Below are 19786 nucleotides of genomic sequence, written 5' to 3' on the forward strand. Positions count from 1 at the left end.
ACCAAACACCTGAACAGATTGAAGGCCCACCAATCAGCCATTGGCTCTGATACCATTTGTTGGAAATGCGCAGTAGAAGCCCGATACCTTCACATGGGAAGATCGCCAAGAGGAAGCTCAAGTACGAACCTGTCAACATATCCAGTTGGACCCACCTTCACACAAAAGCTTAAGCCAATGAGTTATGGGCCAATTATGATATATTAAATGCTCAACACCACATCAATTATCCGATGTGGGATTTTTCTAACACAACTCACACGTGTATCTCAACAAGTACGCCAAGCTCAACACGGGTGAAAGAGCTTGAATTTACAGATTGGAGATTTGCATCAGAAGATTTCACGTGCTTTGTTCACTAACTGAGACTATTGAGCGGTTTTAACGTTGGACATGTTGAAAAGGCAGTCCGGGTTTCGCGTGCGAAGACCACCGGAAACCGAATAAAGAGACAAAACATGAATCATAACATGATATAATCTGTAGGAACCTAATGTTTATCGTGAATCTTTATGTTTTTTTATCGACTTGAGATCAGGGTTGGGACATGTCGAGCTTGCCACTGAAATGTTCGGTTTAAAGTGGCCATATGAAGCATCGACTTGGGAGGCATTACAATAGTAACTTGTGAGTTATTACGATGTGATGTCGCATGGCTTTGCGGAGTTTCTTTCGATGGAAAATAAATAAATAAACTCGAAGTGTTTTTTTTTTCTGTAAATAGAACCCTAAGCTTCCAGGCGCGCTACGCCTCTCGAGTCTTTCTTTCTTTTTTGACCAAGAACTCCAAATAGTAGGAACATTAGTCAAGCCAACGCGAGACATTCTCCCAAAAATTGGCGCGTGTTTGGCAGGGGGATCCTTGACCAAAATCCTGTAAGCTCGATCATATTGTGGCGGTTTCCAATACATGGGTTTCATGCACAGCTTAACATACATATTTCGGGGAAAATATCGAGTTTTTCCATATTATAAAGTTTGAATAAATGTGTTTTCTCTTAATATAAGACAAATCGATGTTCTTGACAAATCCAAAAATTACAATAAATAATTCTTTTTTCTTTTCGTTCAGTTCTTTGGGTGATGACGTGGGCAAATTTGGTTCAAGTGTCGAAATAATTGCCAAATGAGGTACCAAATCTCGAAATCTTTGTCCTAATCCGAGATTAAGATTAAGATTAGGAGAAGATGGTAGGCCAGCTTCAGCTTGGGCTGGACCAGGCAACAAGACATGCCTTTTCTGTGGGATCAGCAGTTGTCATCTGATTAGTAAAGTAGCGTGATAAGCACAAGCCGCAGATGGGAAGCCAGCCATTTTTCAGTCCAACCAAATATACCAAGGAAGGTCATGAAACCCTGGAATTGCTGGCTTCCTGGAAACAAAGCGAGTGGCAAGTCTTCTTCAAAGGAAAAAAATAAAAATAGCTACGTCACCATACCAATACTTTAGGCGAGATATGGATGCAAAAACCGACTCGCATCAAGACAGCTAGTACTTAGTACCGGCTTCTTCTGTTAGCATTGTTTAAGGTTGTAATACCGGAGTTTATAACCTAGCAAAAGCGGAGAAGTACTTGTATGTTGCCCTTCAAACATATTACCAATAGTTCGTCATCTCACCTTCTGTAACCAGATGAAAATGAATGATTTAGTCAACTAGTTTATAACCCGGCAATCGCATTGGAATGTCATTAACACTACTGAAGCTGGTAAAGGGAAAGTTTTCTTGCTAACGAATTCCTCTAGATTTTGTTCAAGAGCCACACTTTCTCATAGCAAATTTTGGCAGTTCAGTCGTCCAACGATGTCATGATAGATGAATAACTACTTTCCTTGTAAATGGCTAAGTCTTGGCGCATTGATGTTTTCATCTCTTACTTTGCGGGCGGCTTGGTTCAGATCTCTCATTAATATGCTGCGAGGGATTTGTCGGCAAAACCGTTGTTTTATAAGGTAAGAACAGTTGAAACTGAGCAAAATCAGTATCAGCAGTTGAGCTTTTGTCACTTCAGAATTGTTCCCTGATTTGCATTCATTTGGAAATAACTTGTCGGTCCCCTCATGAAGATTGGATTCAATGGCCAAGACAAGAAGCTGCATAATCCCGTTCTTGTATTAGGAGAATATCAAACTTGGAGGGAGTTCAGGTCTCTGGATCAATGAAAATCATGATGTTATAATGTATTCATCTTTAGTGCGACGCACCGCAATCACCTCTCTTCTTACCAAAAAAGTCTCAATTCTTGTAGACAAATCATACTTTTGCATGTAAATTACCAGGGAAGACTATCATCAACACATGAGGTTGCTGTCAATTTAAACCTATTTCAGGCTTCCTCCAGGAAAAGACTCAGTGCTGATGGAATTGAGAGCATGGGCAAAGGCGTCGGTCACCGGTTAGAGCATTGAGGTCCTTCTGGTCTTCCGTCCTGTCATGCCAAAGCATGCACCAACGTGTGCGATTACCATGGTCAATACACATCTAACAAATGCTTGACAAACTGCGACAGTCCAATGCAAGGATTGTGGTCATTTTTATTTGCAATACACCTTGTGGTCGGTTCTGTCTATTGTGGTCGTATGTTCATGTTTTATTTGTCATGTACTTGCCCCGAGACCATTCATAGGAAATGGTAGAAAAAACACTGATTCTGTTTGTGAAATGGGCGGCGGTCCTCTCCGAGTCAAGTTTCAGGTCATTCGCAATAAGAACAGCGAGCACGAATAATTATGTAATAAACACATTATAATGTAGTAAGATTCATCATTTATCAACACAAAGCGTTATCAAGATCAACAAGAGTCATGTTGTGTTGAATCGGGAGTAACTTTAGCGTGAGCTTTTGAGTTTTGGAATATTTTCTGTTTATCAATTTGCTCGTCTGCCGATGATAAGCACAAAGTATTTGGGAGACAGTTTCGTATGTCAACTGACATTACAATCCTTCATATGAGGCAAATCCATTGAGTTGATTCTAGGATGTTGGATCTCATACATCCATTGTTGTTTTAGGGTTGATCTACACAATAATTGCTACAAGCGTTCGACTCGAGGTTTTTTAAATTTCCCAAAGAATAAGATCAACGAGCAAGACTACAGTTTACAGTCGAGCAATTCCTATCGAGCCAGCCTCAGGCAAGCCACTTACAATTCATTATAGACTATCCCTTACGCTTGGCTCGTAGACTTGCATGTAAATCTCATGAAAAAACCAGCCAAAATGAGAAAAGCATGCATACGCCAGTCATGGTCGCCATCCCTTGCGAGTAGCAATCGGTATATCATGGTTCCCTGCCCAGTCTTGATTAACACACGACTGGACTTTTCTCGTTTGTTGATGATTGTAAGGAGATAGCAAGAAACTTTCCTCGGACAATCCAACTTGCTCGTTACGAGTCTGAATATCACTTTCGATTCGATGCTTATTCGCGTAATTTTGATCTGCTGTATGTTGTTCAAGTGTCAAGATGGTCATACAGCTGAAATAATTGGAATAACATCACAGTCCACAAACTTTACCAACAGAATCAATATCAACTTTCCGCTTTCAATTGAAATCCGATGAAGGAATGAACCAAAACAACAAAAGCTACGTCAATTTACACCCCAAAAGTCAGCTTTTGTTGTCTGTATCATCCTAAAGACTAGGATGATGACCCTACAAAATCTGGTCCATCCCAAGAACAAAAGGAAAAGAAAAGAAAAGGAAAATCTTATGGCAAAATAAAATAATCCGCTATCTTCATCTATCAAGGCTTCTTCCTTCCGTCCACTTCAGAAACCCCACAGGAAGAAGAAATCCAGAGCCAAGGACACATCAAGATTCAGATCCAAACTCCCCAAACTTGGGAATTGCATCCCGTTGAAATCGCTGGGACACTCCTCGATGCCCGGGAACTCCCCGAGATCGAGCTCGCCGGAACCCGGCTCTGGACCCGCCGAAAGATCCGAGGATGATACGTCCAAGTACAGGTCGTTCTCGATCGTCAGGACGCTGCTCGCCTCCGAAACAGACGGCGAAGGCGGCGGGGCCAGCGATGCGGATCCGGGCAGCTCGAGCCAGGCCGGCATGGGCCCCGACTCGGCGTACCACGCCGCGGCCGCCTTGATCTCCGGGGGCGTGAGGGACCCGCCGCCGGGGATCTCTGGGGGGCTGTCCGGGAAGTTGAAATTCGCGGTGGGGCCACGGATGCAGAAGAGCGCGGCGTCGAAGGCGCGGGCAGCCTTCACCGGTGAGTCGTAGGAGCCGAGCCAGAGCCTCTGGGGGCTGTTGGGGAAGCGGATCTCGGAGACCCACTTGCCCCACCTCCTCTGCCTCACCCCCCTGAACTTCGGGTCGCTCCTCGCTCCCGAGCCCCTGCGCACCGCGAGACCCGCCGCCGCCGCGCTGCGCATCACCATTTCTTCTTCCTTCCTTCCTCAAGTCAAGATTCGATCTTTAGGATCTGGGTTGACTTGTTTTTTGCGTGTGTGCGCATATGATTGCTCGTTTCTGGTGTTGAGGCTCAGATGCTTGAGACAAGGAAGCATTTTGCGGCTCTTTATATAGGTCTCTCTGCAGACAGATGAGGAAAGAGAGCGAGCTGTGTCCAGTGCAGTGTGTGCGTGGGGGAGGGGCCAAACGTGCTCTGTTCTTCTAGAACTTCAAAGTACACGAAAATGGAACACAGTGCCACGCGTGGGATGACTTCAGCAGATTGTGTCTTGTCTTGTTCAATTTACGCGGTTGACCCTTTGCTTGGGGCGGAGTCAGGACAGGTCTCAAATCTACAAAAAAGTAAAAATAAAAATAAAAATAAAAATAAAAATAAAAATAAAATGGTGGGACTAGCTGAAATGTTCGGTTTAAAGCAGCCATATGAATTATCGGCTTCGGAGGCATTATATTAGTAACTCTAAGCTTCCATGCGCGTTACGTGTCTCTAACTCGAGACGTTTTCCCGTGCACTGAAATTCTCCCCAAATGGCGGCACGTGCTTGACGTGTGTATTTCGGGGAAATTATTGGATTTTTCCCTATGACAAAGTTCAAATAAATGTGTCTTAACATGAGACGGAATCGATCGTCTAGACAAATATGAAAATTACTATAGGTAATTCCTTTTTCTTCTTATTCAGTTCTATACGGTCACTGATATACAATCTCCGGAATTGGAATATGCATAAGGTTGTTTTGGTGATGATGTGGGCAAATTTAGTTCAAGTGTTGAGATAATTGCCAAATGAGGCACCAAATCCTGAAATCTTTGTCCTAATCCTAAATTTAGGATTAGGATTAGGAGAAAATGGTAGGCCAGTTAGGGCTGGACCAGGCAACACCACATGCCTTTTCTGTGATATTAGTATGTAAGTAAGTAAGTAAGTGTGATAAGCACGAGCCAACGATGGTAAGCCAGCCATTGTTTAGTCCAACAGAAAAGCCAAGAAAGGTCATGAAAACCCTGGAATTGCTGGCTTCCTGGAAACAAAGCAACGTCTTAAGTCTTCTTCAAAGGAAAAAATAAAAATGGCTGCGTCACCATACTCATCAGAATCAATTCTGTGCCTAAATTCAGCTTTGGTAAGTGAAAAAAAGTACATCACCGTCAGTATGAGTCTCGTTAGGAACTCACATGATTTAAAAATTGAAATTTACTGAACTCACAGGCATCCGATGCACCTAAAAATGTCTCATGTCGCAATCATTACCATGAACTGTACGTCGTCCATTATAACCATGGAACGCTCCTTTGAGCGTAGCCGAAAATACGTAAATAGCTGAATTACTATTGAACTAAATATTTTTTGTTTCTCCGGAAGTGATCCAAATTGTTGATTTTTAATTTCTCTATTGGCCTCGGTGCTTTTCTCTTGAGAAATTGGTGATTGCTATGCAACGACTAACCAACCCCGAGTATAGAATATGCGTCAAAACTTGTCCTGCGAATTTTACATCCACGTTTTTTCCGAAGCCTTCACCATCCTAAAGTCTCGCAACATTAATGTCTGCTATTGCTATTGAACTAATTAAAAACAAAAAGGGGATGACGGGAATGGGCAGGTAAAAAGGAAAGTTTTCTTGCTAACGATTTCCTCTAGAGTTTGTTCAAGACCCGCACTTCCTCACAGCAAATTTTGGCAGTTCAGTCGTCCACCCATTTCATGATAGATGAATAACTACTTCCCTTATAAATGGCCGAGTCTTGGCGCATCTATGATTTGTCTCCCACTTTGCGGGAGGCTCGGTTCACATCTCTCGTTTATTTGCTGCGGGGTATTTGTCGGCAAAACCATGGTTTTATAAGGTAAGAACAGCTGAAACTGAGCAGAATCAGGGTCAGCAGTTGAGCTTTTATCACTTCAGAATTGTTCCCAGACTTGCAATCATTTGTAAACAACTTGTCAATCCGCTCATGAAGATTGGATTCAATGGCCAGGACAAGAAGCTGCTTTATCCTGATTCTTGCGTTAGGAGAATATGAAACTCGGAGGGAGTTCAGGTCTCTGGAACGATGGCAATCACGACATTATAACGTTCTTTCATCTTTAGTGCCACACGCACCGCAATTACCTCATTAAGGCCCATTTCTTCTTTCCAAAAATTGCCTAATTTTTATATACAAATCATACTTTTGCATGTAAATTACCGGGGAAGACTATCATCAACTCGTGAGGTTGATGTCAGTTTAAACCCATTTCGGGCCTCCTCCAGGAAAAGACTCGTGGTTCGTTTTTTGGAGAACTTTAGGGAAATGCAATTGCATTTACAAAAGCCTTCAGCCCAAGACAAATTCGGAGGTACTTTGGAAAGTAGCATTCTTGGAATGCAAATAAACTTTTTTTTCTTCAAACTTTGCCATCGCTCAACTTTCAGAATTTGGGAAATGTCCTTGAAAACCCTAATTTGCTAGAGAAGGCCTCAGCTATCGACAAGCGGCCAATGAGCCACCAACGAGCCACCGCCACCCTCGCCTAAGGTCGCCCGACCTCAAGAGAGACTAGCCAGCGGCAGATTTGGCTCGCCAGCAATTGAATTCCATAGGAAAATAGTTTGAGATTTTTTTTAAAAGAAATTAGCAAAAGTCCCTTACAAAGTGTAGTTTTTACCAAATAGCATTTATGCCAAAGTTGCTTCCCAATGTGTTTTTAAAATACACTTTATCAAACACTGTTTGCATTTTTAAAAATCCTTTTGGCCCAAAAGTCTTTGCATTTCCCATGGATATTTCCCCAAATCCAAACCAAACGGGGCCTCAGTGCTGGTGGAATTGAGAGCATGGGCAAAGGCATCGATCACCGGTTAGAGCATTGAGGTCCTTCTAGCCTTTCGTCCTGTCATGCCAAAGCATGCACCAGCATGTGCGATTACAATGGTCAATAAACATCTAACAAATGCTTGACAAACTGCGACAATCCAATGCAAGGATTGTGGTCATTTTTATTTGCAATACACCTTGTGGTCGGTTCTGTCTATTTGGGGTTAATTCCAAAAAAAAAAAATACCAACTTTAGGTTGAGGGAAAATTTTGGCCTGAACTTTTTTTTTGTCCCGTAAAAAAGCACTAACTTTAGGTCGAGAGACAATTCTAATCCGAACTTTTTTTTGTTCCGTAAAAAAGCATAAACTTTAGGTCAACTGACAATTCTAGCCCCAACTTTTTTTTGTCTCTTAAAAAAACACCAACTTTCACCCTGATCCCAAATCTGGGCCCCCGTTAACTTAAAACCATTGATTATGCAACTTCACTGTTCCACTTTAGCAATAAATCCATGTGACTTGCTGACTTGATTTAAAGTACCGTTCATTGTCTTATTCTCTAAGCCACAGCTTGAAGAATAATGTTAAAACTGTTCGCCTCCTTCACTTCACCGACAAATCAAAAATATCTCCAGATTGAATCTCTCTGACTAGACTTCATCGTCTTGTCATAATCTGAAGCTGTAGACCACTGCCCGTCGACAAACGCCATGGATGAGATTCGTCAGGTTCACCACCATAACCTTTTTTCTCAAACAAGGGTGAATTCAGACAGAAAGTCAATGGGGGGGCTAGATTTGGGATCAAAGTGAAAGTTTGTGATTTTTTATGAGATAAAAAAAAGTTCGGGTTAAAATTGTCACTCGACCTAAAGTTGATGCTTTTTTACGGGACAAAAAAAAGTTTTGACCAAAATTGTCACTCGACCTAAAGTTGGTACTTTTTTACGGAACAAAAAAAAGTTCAAGCCAGAATTGTCCCTCGATATAAAATTGGTGCTTTTTTTTGGAATTAACCATGTCTATTTGGTCATAGTTTGTTCATTTTTTCTTTGTCATGTACTTGTCCCAAGATCATCCATAGGAAATGGTAGGAAAAACACAGATTATGTTTGAGAAATGAGCGGTGGTCCTCTTCGAGTGAAGTTTCAAGCCGTTCACAATAGGAACAGCGAGCACGAATAGTTATGTAGTGAACACATTATAATGTAAGATTCATCGCACATCTGGACAAAGTGTTATCAAGATCGGCAAGAGTCATATTGAGTTGAATCAAGAGTAACTTTAGCGTGAGATTTTGAGTTTTGGAATATTTTCTGTCCATCAATATGCTTGTATGCCGATGTTAAGCACAAAGTATATGTGAGACAATTTCATATGTCAATATGTCAACTGACATTGCAATCCATGACATGAGGCAAATACTATGAGTTTATTCCTGAATGTTGGATCTCATACATCCACTGTTGTCTTAGGGTCGATCTACACAATAATCACAACAAGCAGATGACTAGGTTTTTATATTTTCCGAAGAAAAAGTTCATCGAGCAAGGTAAGAGTTTATAGTCGAGCGATACCTCTCAAGCCTGCATCATGCGAGCCGCATACAATTCATTATAGACTATCTCTTACGCTTGGCTCGTAGACTTGCATGTAAATCTCATGATAAAACCAGGCCAAAATGAGAAAAATACGCATATGCGATTTGTGGTCGCCATCCCTTGCGAGTAGCAAGCGGCGTACCGAGGTTCCTTGCCTAGTCTTGATTATCACGCGACTAGACTTTCCTTGGTTGTTTATGACCGAAAGGAGATGGCGAGAAACTTTCCTCGGACAATCAAACTTGCTCGTTACGAATTGGACATCACTTTCGATTCGATGTTTATCCGCGCGATTTTTGATTTGCTGTTTCAAGTGTCAATATGGTTTACACAGCTGAAATAATTGTAATAACTTCACAGTCCGCACACTTTACCAACAAAATTAATATCATCTTTCCGCTTTCAATTGTAATCAATTGAAGGAATGAGCCGAACAACAAAAGCTACGTCTATTTACACCCTAAAAGTCAGTTTTTGTTGTCTGTATCATCCTCAAGTGGATGATGACCTTACAAAATCTGGTCCATCCAAAGAATAAGAGGAAAAGAAAAGGAAAGGAAAATCTTATGGCAAAATAAAATAGTCCCGCTGTCTTCATCTATCAAGGCTTCTTCCTTCAGTCCACTTCAGAAACCCCATAGGAAGTCATCCGGAGCCAAGAACACATCAAGATTCAGTTCCATACTCCCCACGCTTGGGAATTGCATCCCGTTGAAATCGCTGGGAAACTCCTCGATGCCCGGGAACGCCCTGATATCGGGCTCGCCGGAACCCGGCTCCGGATCCACCAAAAGATCCAAGAACGATACGTCCAAGTACAGGTCGCTCTCGCTCGTCAGGACGCTGCTCGCCTCCGAAACCAACGGCGAAGGCAGCGGGCCCTGCGATTCGGATCCGGACAGCTCGGGCCGGGCCGGCACGCCCCCCGACTCGGCATACCTCTCCGCGGCCGCCTTGATCTCCGGGGTTGTGAGGGACCCGCCGCCGGGGATCTCCGGGGGGTTGTCGGGGAAGTTGAACTTCGCGGTGGGGCCGCGGAGGCAGAAGAGCGCGGCGTCGAAGGCGCGGGCGGCCTTCACGGGGGAGTCGTAGGAGCCGAGCCAGATCCTCTGGCGGCTGTTGGGGAAGCGGATCTCGGAGACCCACTTGCCCCACTTCTTCTGCCTCACCCCCTTCAACTTCGGGTCGCTCCTCGCCCCAGAGCCCCCGCGCACCGCGGGACCCGCCGCTGCTGCGCTGCGCTTCACCATTTCTTCTTCCTTCCTCGGGTCAAGATTCGATTTTGACGATCTGGGTTGACTTGTTGAGCTTGCGAATCGATTCTGGAGAATGTTTTTTGGGTGTGTGTGCTGATGATTTTCTCGTTGCTAGTTTTGAGGTTCAGATGCTTGAGACAAGGAAGCATTTTGCGGCTCTTTATAAATAGGTCTTCCTGCAGACAGACGATGAAAGAGAGTGAGCCGTGTCCAGTGCAGTGTGCGTGGGGGGCCAGGGTCAAACGTGCGCGTTTTCCTCTGTTCTGCTAGAACTTCAAAGTAGACGAAAAAGGGCAACAGTGCCACGTGAGGGATGACATCAGCAAAGTATGTCTGGTTTTGTTCAATTTACGCGGTTGATCTTTGCTTGGGGAGTGAGGCTGTGATCGTGACGCGACGATGCGAAAACCCAAGTCTCAAACCCAACAAATTGGGGTTGGGACATGTCGCGCTGGCCACTGAAATATTCGGTTTAAAGCGGCCATATAAAGTATCGGCTTGGGAGGCATTATAGTAGTAATTTGTGAGTTATTGCGATGTAAGAGTCAGGTGGCTTTGCGGAGTTTCTTTTCATGGAAAATAGGTAAATAAACTTGACCCATTTTTTTTTCGGTAAACAGAACCCTAAGCTTCCACGTGAGCTATGCGTCTCGAGTCTTTCTTTCTTTTTGGACCGAGAACTCCAAATAGTAGGAACATTACTTGAGCCAACCCGAGACATTCTCCCAAAAATCGTCACGTGTTTGGCAGGGGATACTTGACCCAAATCCTGTAAGCTCGATTGTATCGCGGCGGTTTCTGATACATGGGCTGCAAGCCTAGCTTAACGTACGTATTTCGGGAAAAATATCGGATTTTTCCCTTTTTTTTTGTTAGATGGTTTTTCCCTATTATAAAGTTTGAATAAATGTGTTTTCTCTTAATAGAAGACGGAATTGATGGTCTTGACGAATCCGCAAAATTGCCATATGTTGACATCTAAATTTTGGTGATACAGTTAGTCATTTGTTGCATATAAAAATTAGGGATCGACCCTTACTCCTAAACAAAAAATTATAGTAAATTGCATAGCATATAGTATTAGGAGCATTTACAGCTAAGCCCATGTAGTTTGCGTATTAATTGGATCGGCAACAAATAGAAAAGTTGAACTTTTTGAACTTAATAATTGGACTGGTGCAAATGAACTTTTGAGCTCAATTGATTTGTTTGGCCCGTGAAATAGAATTAATTGAATCAAGCCCTTAACCGAAATTGATATGTTTTGCTCATGTGATACTTCAAGAAAACAGAATCGGTCAATGTGGGGCATATATATTTGGAATTACATTCTGACGTCATGGGCACAAGCAAAAAGGAAAGAAGCCAAAGCGTAATATGTTTTAAATATTCTTGGGAGGGTCTCTTTCTAAAAAAGGCCTAGGCATTCTCACCTACAAAAGGACCTCCTACAACGGTAAAGAAAGAGGGGCTCTTTCTTCCGTCTTTCGTTCAATAGCGTTATTCATATTAATATATAAGTGGAGAGAGAATTAAGAGCACAAGAATGGAGGAAGAAAATACGAAGAGCAATCCACGAGTCCATCTCTCGGTCGTGACGTTTATCACCAATCACAGAGTTGGCTTTCACGACTACCAACAATCATCACCGTCCTTCCTCAGAGTCCGGCGACGGGTCAATCTCACTACATCTTCCTCTATGTTCTAACGAAAACTCGGCGTCCATAGGCCTATCTCGGCGTCCTCGAAGTGCATCCTGCGGTTTGTTCCGATTAGTCCAACTTAGCACCAGTCCATGACAATTCCCTGTTTGGCGAAGTTCTCTGTGTTTGCAGGTTAATAGAAGCCTTAAAACTTTGCTCTGTTCCCTGCATTGTGAGCACCACGAAAACTGACGCTGCAGCCCACGTAGCCCTTGCTGCCACCCCCCTGCTGCCGTAGCTCACACCGCGTTCTTCCTCGGTCAGATGCTCTCATAGCCTCAAAGCGAAGCCACGACGTTCCCTGCAGCGAGTCCCATGGCCTCGTCGTCATCACATGCAGAAGACGCCACCTTTTGATTTCTTTTGAGATATAGTGGTGGTCAAAGTAGATTGCCTGGTCGAAGTATCAAGTCTTCAGTGGAAGCTCGGACAAATAGACCCACGAAGGGATTTGCAAACTGACTTGGTGGCTCAACCGTGATCCCCAGGCTCAAAAGCCGTCGTCCTAGCTGTCACAGTGATCGTTCATTGTCAGTCTTTGCTCCTCCACCGTCCAGTACCGCGAGCCACCATCTGCCGGTCCAAACTTGGAAAGTAAATATTCGAATTAGGTAAAAAGCTCATCTAATTTGACTTTCGAGTATATTGCTTCCTTGTTTGAAATATTGCAATCTTATGCGAATCTTTGAGTAATATTATCATATCCAATAAGTTCCTGAATAACCTTTAAATTATGAATTATTTCCTAATTTCATAACGTGCTATAGTCTACAGTTCGATTTCATGCCCGAAATATGGCTCGCGATTGCACGGAAAATCGTTAATCCAATCTCCCGCCCGAGATATGATTCGCAATTATGCGAAAGATTGGCCAATCCGATCCTCATGCCCAAGATATGATTCGTCAATCTATTGTTTCTAAATTTAAAGGGACATGGATAATATTTCTTGTCATTGGATGTCGTATTCATTGCTATTTTTCTGTCTTTTGTTTGAATTGAATTGATTGTCTTTCCATAAAAAAAAAATACAAAAAAGATTAGGTAAAATTTGAGTAGATAATATATTGCACGTTTAGGATAAATTTTAATTATTTTCTTAGAATAAATTAGTTTCTTTTCTTAGATATTATTATTACATGTTCAAATTAGGTTAATTATTTATTCCGAATTTAAACTAAAAAAATATAAAAAATACCACGTGCATGTCATATTAGAGTAGTTGCATATTAATTAATTCTCGTCATTAGAAATCTCACGTCTAAGTTCATTTGCGTGACATATTAGAGATAGTGCATTTAATTGTTGTTAGAATTAGGACATTTAAATAAATCGTATGTCGCATGTCATACTAGACGTAGAATGCATTGCAAAAAGTTTAGTTTTCATTAAATCAAAGAAAATCCTAAAAAAAAGGATTTGAGTGAATTTGTGTGTTAATTAGAAATCATATTAAAGTTGTCAATGTGATTTTCTAACTAATATTGCAGATGCTTTCGTTGCTCTGAGGTAAGTCCCTATTTTGCAATTTATTTATTGCTTTGCATTGTTGAGTGTTATATTATTGGTTGCACACCCGCATGTTCACCTCGCATGTTAGTGGATAGGTTTAAAATCAATCCAAGATGCCTGCAAATATTTTTTTGAAATAAAAGAGAAAATGTACCGAAAGGGCATTAGAGTAATCTAGTGTAATCAAATTCCCGAATCCATAATCTCTGGTTCGTAGGAGTAAAGTAATTCTCCCGATACTTTACTTGGGTTTCTTATTGATCCACCAAAAAATTGATTAGTAGTGACTCTTGATTGAAATGATTTGCATGTTAAGAACTTAAACCTTAAGTCGCGAATTGATAAGGGCTTGGGAGAGCCTGAGTTAGGCCTTGACTTAATAATCCATTAGCCGAACCCCTAGGTGGTGCACCCCGAGAGTAGGTCGCGACACTATAATAATTTTTTTTTGTTTTTGTTTTGTACAGTCACCGATATATATTATCCTAATATATATTCTCCTGAAGTGGAATATTCATAAGGTTCTTTGGATGACGATGTGGGCAAATTTGGTTCAAGTGTCGAGATAATTGCCAATTGAGGTACCAAATCTCGAAATCTTTGTCCTAATCCAAGATTGAGATTAGGATTAGGAGAAGATGGTAGGCCAGCTTCAGCTTGGGCTGACCAGGCAACAAGACATGACTTTTCTGTTATATTAGTAAGTGTGATAAGCACAAGCCAAAGATGGTAAGCCAGCCATTTTTTAGTCAACCTAAAACCCAAGAAAGGTCATGAAACCCTGGAATTGCTCGCTTCCTGGAAACAGAGAGTGGCAAGTCTTCTTCAAAGGAAAACATAAAAGTGGCTGCGTCACCATACTCATCAGCATCAAGTTTCTGTCAAACCCAACTTTGGTTAGTAAAAAAAAAGTACATCATTGCATGCGTCAGCATGAGTTTCGTTAGGAACTGACATGATTAAAACATTGAAATATACTGCACTCACATACATCCGATACACCTAAAAATGTCCCATGTCGCAACCATCGCCATGAACTGGGCGTCGTCCATTGTTACCATGAAACGCTCCTTTGAGCTTAGTCAGAAATACGTGAATATCTTAATTACTATTGAAGTAAATATTTTTTGTTTCTCTAGAAGCGATCGAGATTGTTTGATTTTCAATTTCTCTATCGGCGTCGGTGCTTTTCTCTTTGGAAAACGATGATTGCTATGCAACGACTGACCAGGCCCGGGTATAGAATATGTGTCAAAATTTGTCCTGCGAAATTTACATACACGTTTTTCCTGAAGCCTTTACTGTCCTAAAGTCTTGCGACATTAATGTCGCTATTGCTATTGAACTAATTAAAAACAAAAAAAAAGGAGATGATGGGAAAGGACAGGTGGAGAGTTCGAAACTCCCCTCCTCTAGAGAGGCGAGTTTTTGGGTTTATAGGGTTTGCCCAGGTGGGCTCACTAGAAGCCCGCTTGAGAAAGTTTCAAAATCCGGGAATACACGAAGATGACCAAAAAAGAAAAGCAAATAGGGCTACTATTTCTCTCCAAGCAGATAAACCTGGACGCCATTCAAAATCCTATTACCCTCGTGAATTATGTGAGGTTCGGAATCGAAGATGGGGTTGAATGTCGGAACATCAGTACCTGGCGACGTGGGGAAACTGAACACATGTCACATGCCCCGGTCGATACACACAAATCCGTATCTGTTCCTTAATCGGTTGGACCGGTTCCAAGTCCACTACTATTTCTTCGTCACTGATCAGTCAATGCTAGTTCAGGTCAGTCGACCATGAAAAGGCAAACTGATAAGCACACACGCGCAAAAGGCAAATTTCGAGTCAACCCAAGAAATCATAAGTTCCAGAAAAAAACATCGTCACCTCCTTCATCAGCAAAACCACACACTCTTTTGTCTGAGTCAACTCGCTACTAGCTTGTTGCCACCACTGAACAGGTGATTAATTTTTCAAAATCAAAACATTCTCTCTCGCTTGAAAAGAATCTCTCTATCACCTGGATAGCTTTGCCCTAATTCCCAACCTTTATCAACACCCAAGAATTCATTTCCACATCACAGCCATCATTTTCACATTCTCTCTACCTAGACATAATTCCCCAACCCTAAGTTCAGCTCCATATGAAAATTTTGGATGTACACGGCAAAAATCGCTCAGTATGTCAAGGTTCAAAAGCAAAAGAAACGACTTTGAAGAGGAAGGACAAGAGCACAGCCAAATGTCAAAGATCTGAGTCCGGTTGCAGGTTCTGGTAGTTCTCCCCCTCCTCTTGGTGACGCGATATTCCGGGTGTACACAATGATCATATTTTTATGTCAAGGTTCAACGGCAGAAGAAACGACTTTGAAGAAGAAAGCCACGATCACAACCTAATGCCGAAGAGCTGAGTCCAGTTGCAGTTTCTGGTAGGTTTCCCCCTCCTCTTGGTGATGAGATTTGTTGGGTACCTGTGTTAGAAGAAGAGATGTAAGGAAATAGCATGCTAGATACGTTAGGTCGACTTAGTCACAGAAGTTCAGCATTATGGAAGATAATAGAGAACAGGAGCTTAGAATGGCTGCCTTGTGTAAAAGGTTAGGACATCTCTGGACAGGCAGGAACATTGCTGTGTTAGATAATGTAGTGACTGAAGAGAAATTACAAGAGTGTGAACGTATTGTCTTTGGTAAACTTCATGGAAGTCCTTCCGTCAACTTCCAAGCGTTTCAAGCCACAATGAAGAAAGCTTGGAAAACAAATACTGTCATCTGCAAGCACCTAGAGCCTGGTCTATTTTCCTTTGAGTTCGAGTCGGTCGAGGAAAGAGACAAAATATTGTATTCTGGACCATGGTCCTTCTCAAGCCATTTGTTGGTGATTAAGCTATAAAAACCAAGTACGCCTCCAGACTGCATCATTTTTTACTCTTGTACATTTTGGGTTCAAATTCATGGCCTACCTATTGAGGGGAGAACTGAAGAAGCGATTCGAGAAATTGCTGAAAATGTAGGTGAAGTTTCAGAAGTGCGCATAGAAACCAAAAAAAATGCATCCATTGTGGTGGGGAGAGCTAGAGTTCTGTTAAAATTGTCTACTCCTCTCGCATTGGGCATGCTTTCCAGCTTTAGAGGTAAGGAGCATTGGCTAGACTTTTGGTATGAAAAACTTCCCCACTTTTGCTACTTGTGTGGGAAAATAGGGCATTATGCAAAGAATTGTGAACTCGTGCCTTATGATGAAGACCTTCTTTCCACAAATGAAAAAGTACTATACGGGTCCTGGCTGAAAGCAGAAGAGAACTCAAATAGCCCCTTTTGGAAGGCCTTTTATGGGGAGAGTTTGGAGGAGGAAGTAGAGTAAGAGATGGTGCCAAAAACCCCAGAAAACTCTAGACAAATTACTTTGGTTCAGAATAACGCTAATAGCACACACACCAGTCTGAACAACATACAAGAGGATAGGGGAAAGAGGAAACTAACTGAAAAGGAGCATATGGCTTTATCGAGTACTCGGGAATTCGTAGATGATGCTGATCCTGATTCAGCCGTTCCGTTGCAGATTCAGCTATCTTCATCACAGATAATGGGTGAAATACTGCAAAGCAAAAACAGAAAATTGAAGGCACGAAACTCCAAGAAGGGCAGAAGGTATGGACCTTATGATCAGAAGAGTTCGAAAGGACAAATGCTAGATGAAACACATCTCTTAGAAACTCCGGTGCACTTTGCAAAAGAACCCAAACAATGGGCTTTGGTGGCTAGCCCTAATAAGCCACCGGGTTACAAATGAGGATTTTGTGTTGGAACTGTCAGGGGTTGGGCACACCTTTGACAGTTCAAGCCTTAAGGGCCATTATGGCCCAAGAAAGGCCCGATGTGGTATTTTTAATGGAGACTAAGAATCAAGAAGCTCTAGTGCGTCGAGTAAGCAGAAATTTAGATTTTCAGAACTGTTATGTCGTTAATCCAATAGGGATTGGGGGGGGGGGGGTGTTTGGCTTTGTGGTGCAAGGTTGGGATTTCCTTGACTGTCAATTTATCCACAAATGAGTTTATCGACATTACTCTTCAAGTTGATGCGATGGGAAAACAATTCAAGGCTACTTTTGTCCATGCTCCAACAATGTTTCAGGAACAAAATGAAATTATGGGAAGAGCTAAAGCTACTGAGAATCCAGAATACCTTGCCTTGGGTATGCATAGGGGACTTCAATGAAACGTTGCATTATTGGGAAAAGGTGGGGAAGCGGCCTCCTGAACTATATAGAATGAACGCATTTAGGCTGCGCATGACAACTTGCCAAACAGTGTTTGATTCTGTTCTTTTGTTCCCAGAATCAGTTTGGGAACAGAAATGCGTTTGTTTAATTTTTTGATTCTGGGCACAATTTTGTCAAAAATTGTTCCCAGAATCAATTTTGTCCAAAATTGTTTGGAGCAGAATCAAGAATAAAAAAAAAGTAGCTTCTTGATTCTGGGAACAATTTTGAGAATCAATTTTTTTTTCTTCTTCTTTTCTTGGTTTTTAATTTAGCTTCTAATATCCGGCCCGAGGACTGCCCTCGCCGGATCTGACGAGAATAAAATATTTTAATAAAAAATATTATTAATAAAAAATATTTTACCGGCCATGGCCGGCGACCAGGCCATGGCCATAAAAAAGAAAATATATATTTTTAATAAAAATATTTTAATAAAAAATATTATTAATAAAAAAAATATTTTACCTACCATGGCCGGTGACCAGACCATGGCAAAAAAAGAAAAAAATATATTTTAATGAAAAATATTATTAATAAAAAAAATATTTTACCGGCCATGGCCAGCGACCAGGCCATGGCTAAAAAAAATAAAAATGTATATTTTTAATAAAAAAATTTTAATAAAAAAATTTATTAATAAAAAAAAATATTTTACAGGCCATGGTCGGCGATCAGGCCATGGCAAAAAAAAAAGAAAAATATATATTTTTAATAAAAATATTTTAATAAAAAAAATATTTTACCAGCCATGGCCGGCGACCAGGCCATGGCCAAAAAAAATAAAAATATATATTTTTAATAAAAATATTTTAATAAAAAAATTATTTTACCGGCCATGGCCGGCGACCAGGCCATGGCCCAAAAAAATAAAAATGTATATTTTTAATAAAAATATTTTAATAAAAAATATTATTAATAAAAAAATATTTTACTGGCCATGGCCAAAAAAAATAAAAATATATATTTTTAATAAAAATATTATTAATAAAAAAAATATTTTACCGATCATGGCCGGCGACCAGGCCATGGCAAAAAAAAAGAAAAAATGCTTTTAATAAAAATATTATTAATAAAAAAATATTTTACCGGTCATGGCCGGCGAGCAGGCTATGGCCAAGAAGGAGAAAAAGAAAAAAAGAAAAGAAAAAAGAAAGAAATATTAAAATATTTAAAAATATTATTAATAAAAAGAAATTTTGTGGCGTTACCAAACGCATTTCTGTTCTTTTTCTATTCCAGGGATGGAATTTTGGGACGTTAACAAACGCCTTAAAATGCTCATAATCAATTCCGGGCACAGAATAAAAAAAAATCATTTTTGAGCAGAATCTGTTCCCAGGCACAGAATCGTTGTCATGCGCAGCCTTAGAGATTTCCTTAATGCTTATGGTTTAATGGATTTAAAGAGCAAAGGTTGCGCGTTTGCAATATTGATTGGAGAGTATCATTCCCTCAAGCTGAGGCATTTGTTTTACCAGCCATCGGATCTGATCATAGCCTTATTTTATTGCTCCTATCAGCTGAACCTCTTAGGAGAAACAAAATGTTTAAATTTGAAGCTTTTTGGATACTAAATGAAGACTGTCAGAGGATAATCAAACAAACCTGGAATCATGATAGGCTACAAGAATATGATCTTGTGCAGAAAATACAAGAAGTTTCAATAGAATTGGCAAGATGGAGTAGGCAAAAATTTCAAAACAGCCAGAAGCAAATTAAGTTGTTGAAAGAAGAGCTGCTGGGCATAACTAACAACTAGAACTTGCATGCTGATCAGAATAGAAAGAGGGCCATTACTGAATAGATTGAAACATTGTGGAGATAGGAGGAAATGTATTGGGGACTAAGGTCTCGAATCAATTGGTTGAAATGGGGAGATAAGAACACAAAATATTTCCATGCCACAACGATTCAAAGAAGACAGAGAAACAGAATGTCTATGCTTAAAAATGCTGAAAATATATGGATTCGAGATCCGGACAGGTTAAAAGAAATGGCAGTGGGCTTTTTTCAAGAGCTTTATACATCAGAAGGCCCCCGAGACTTTGAACTTGTATTGCAACAATGCCCTGCTCTTGTCACGGCTGAGATAAACCAAAATTTGACAGCTTAAGTCACAACGGAGGAGGTTCATACTGCAGCTTTTCAATTGGGCTCACTGAAGGCACCAGGATTTGATGGTTTGAATGGTTAGTTTTATCAAAGCCATTGGGATGA

At 41.1% G+C, this 19786-nt stretch overlaps 2 protein-coding genes across 2 annotated transcripts; both read right to left on the bottom strand.

The window, feature by feature from the left end:
• Positions 1–3565: 3565 nt before the first annotated feature.
• Positions 3566–4572, bottom strand: LOC130138032 (ethylene-responsive transcription factor ERF017-like). Its single transcript, XM_056310943.1, has one exon. It carries the CDS (start codon positions 4400–4402, stop codon positions 3776–3778), a length of 627 nt encoding a protein of 208 aa, XP_056166918.1. The 5' UTR covers positions 4403–4572; the 3' UTR covers positions 3566–3775.
• A 4697-nt stretch (positions 4573–9269) lies between these two features.
• LOC130137930 (ethylene-responsive transcription factor ERF017-like) lies at positions 9270–10239 on the bottom strand. Its single transcript, XM_056310537.1, has one exon. The coding sequence runs from the start codon at positions 10085–10087 to the stop codon at positions 9464–9466; it is 624 nt and encodes a 207-aa protein (XP_056166512.1). The 5' UTR covers positions 10088–10239; the 3' UTR covers positions 9270–9463.
• Positions 10240–19786: the final 9547 nt, after the last annotated feature.

This window comes from Syzygium oleosum, unplaced genomic scaffold (genome assembly GCF_021117445.2).
Source record: "Syzygium oleosum isolate NSW1041296 unplaced genomic scaffold, Sole_v2.1 Sole_v2.04, whole genome shotgun sequence".
Classification (NCBI taxonomy): domain Eukaryota; kingdom Viridiplantae; phylum Streptophyta; class Magnoliopsida; order Myrtales; family Myrtaceae; genus Syzygium; species Syzygium oleosum.

Excerpts from the sequence above, each read along its gene's own strand:
- LOC130138032 (XM_056310943.1), bottom strand. The coding sequence starts at position 4,402 with ATGGTGATGCGCAGCGCGGCGGCGGCGGGTCTCGCGGTGCGCAGGGGC.
- LOC130137930 (XM_056310537.1), bottom strand. The coding sequence starts at position 10,087 with ATGGTGAAGCGCAGCGCAGCAGCGGCGGGTCCCGCGGTGCGCGGGGGC.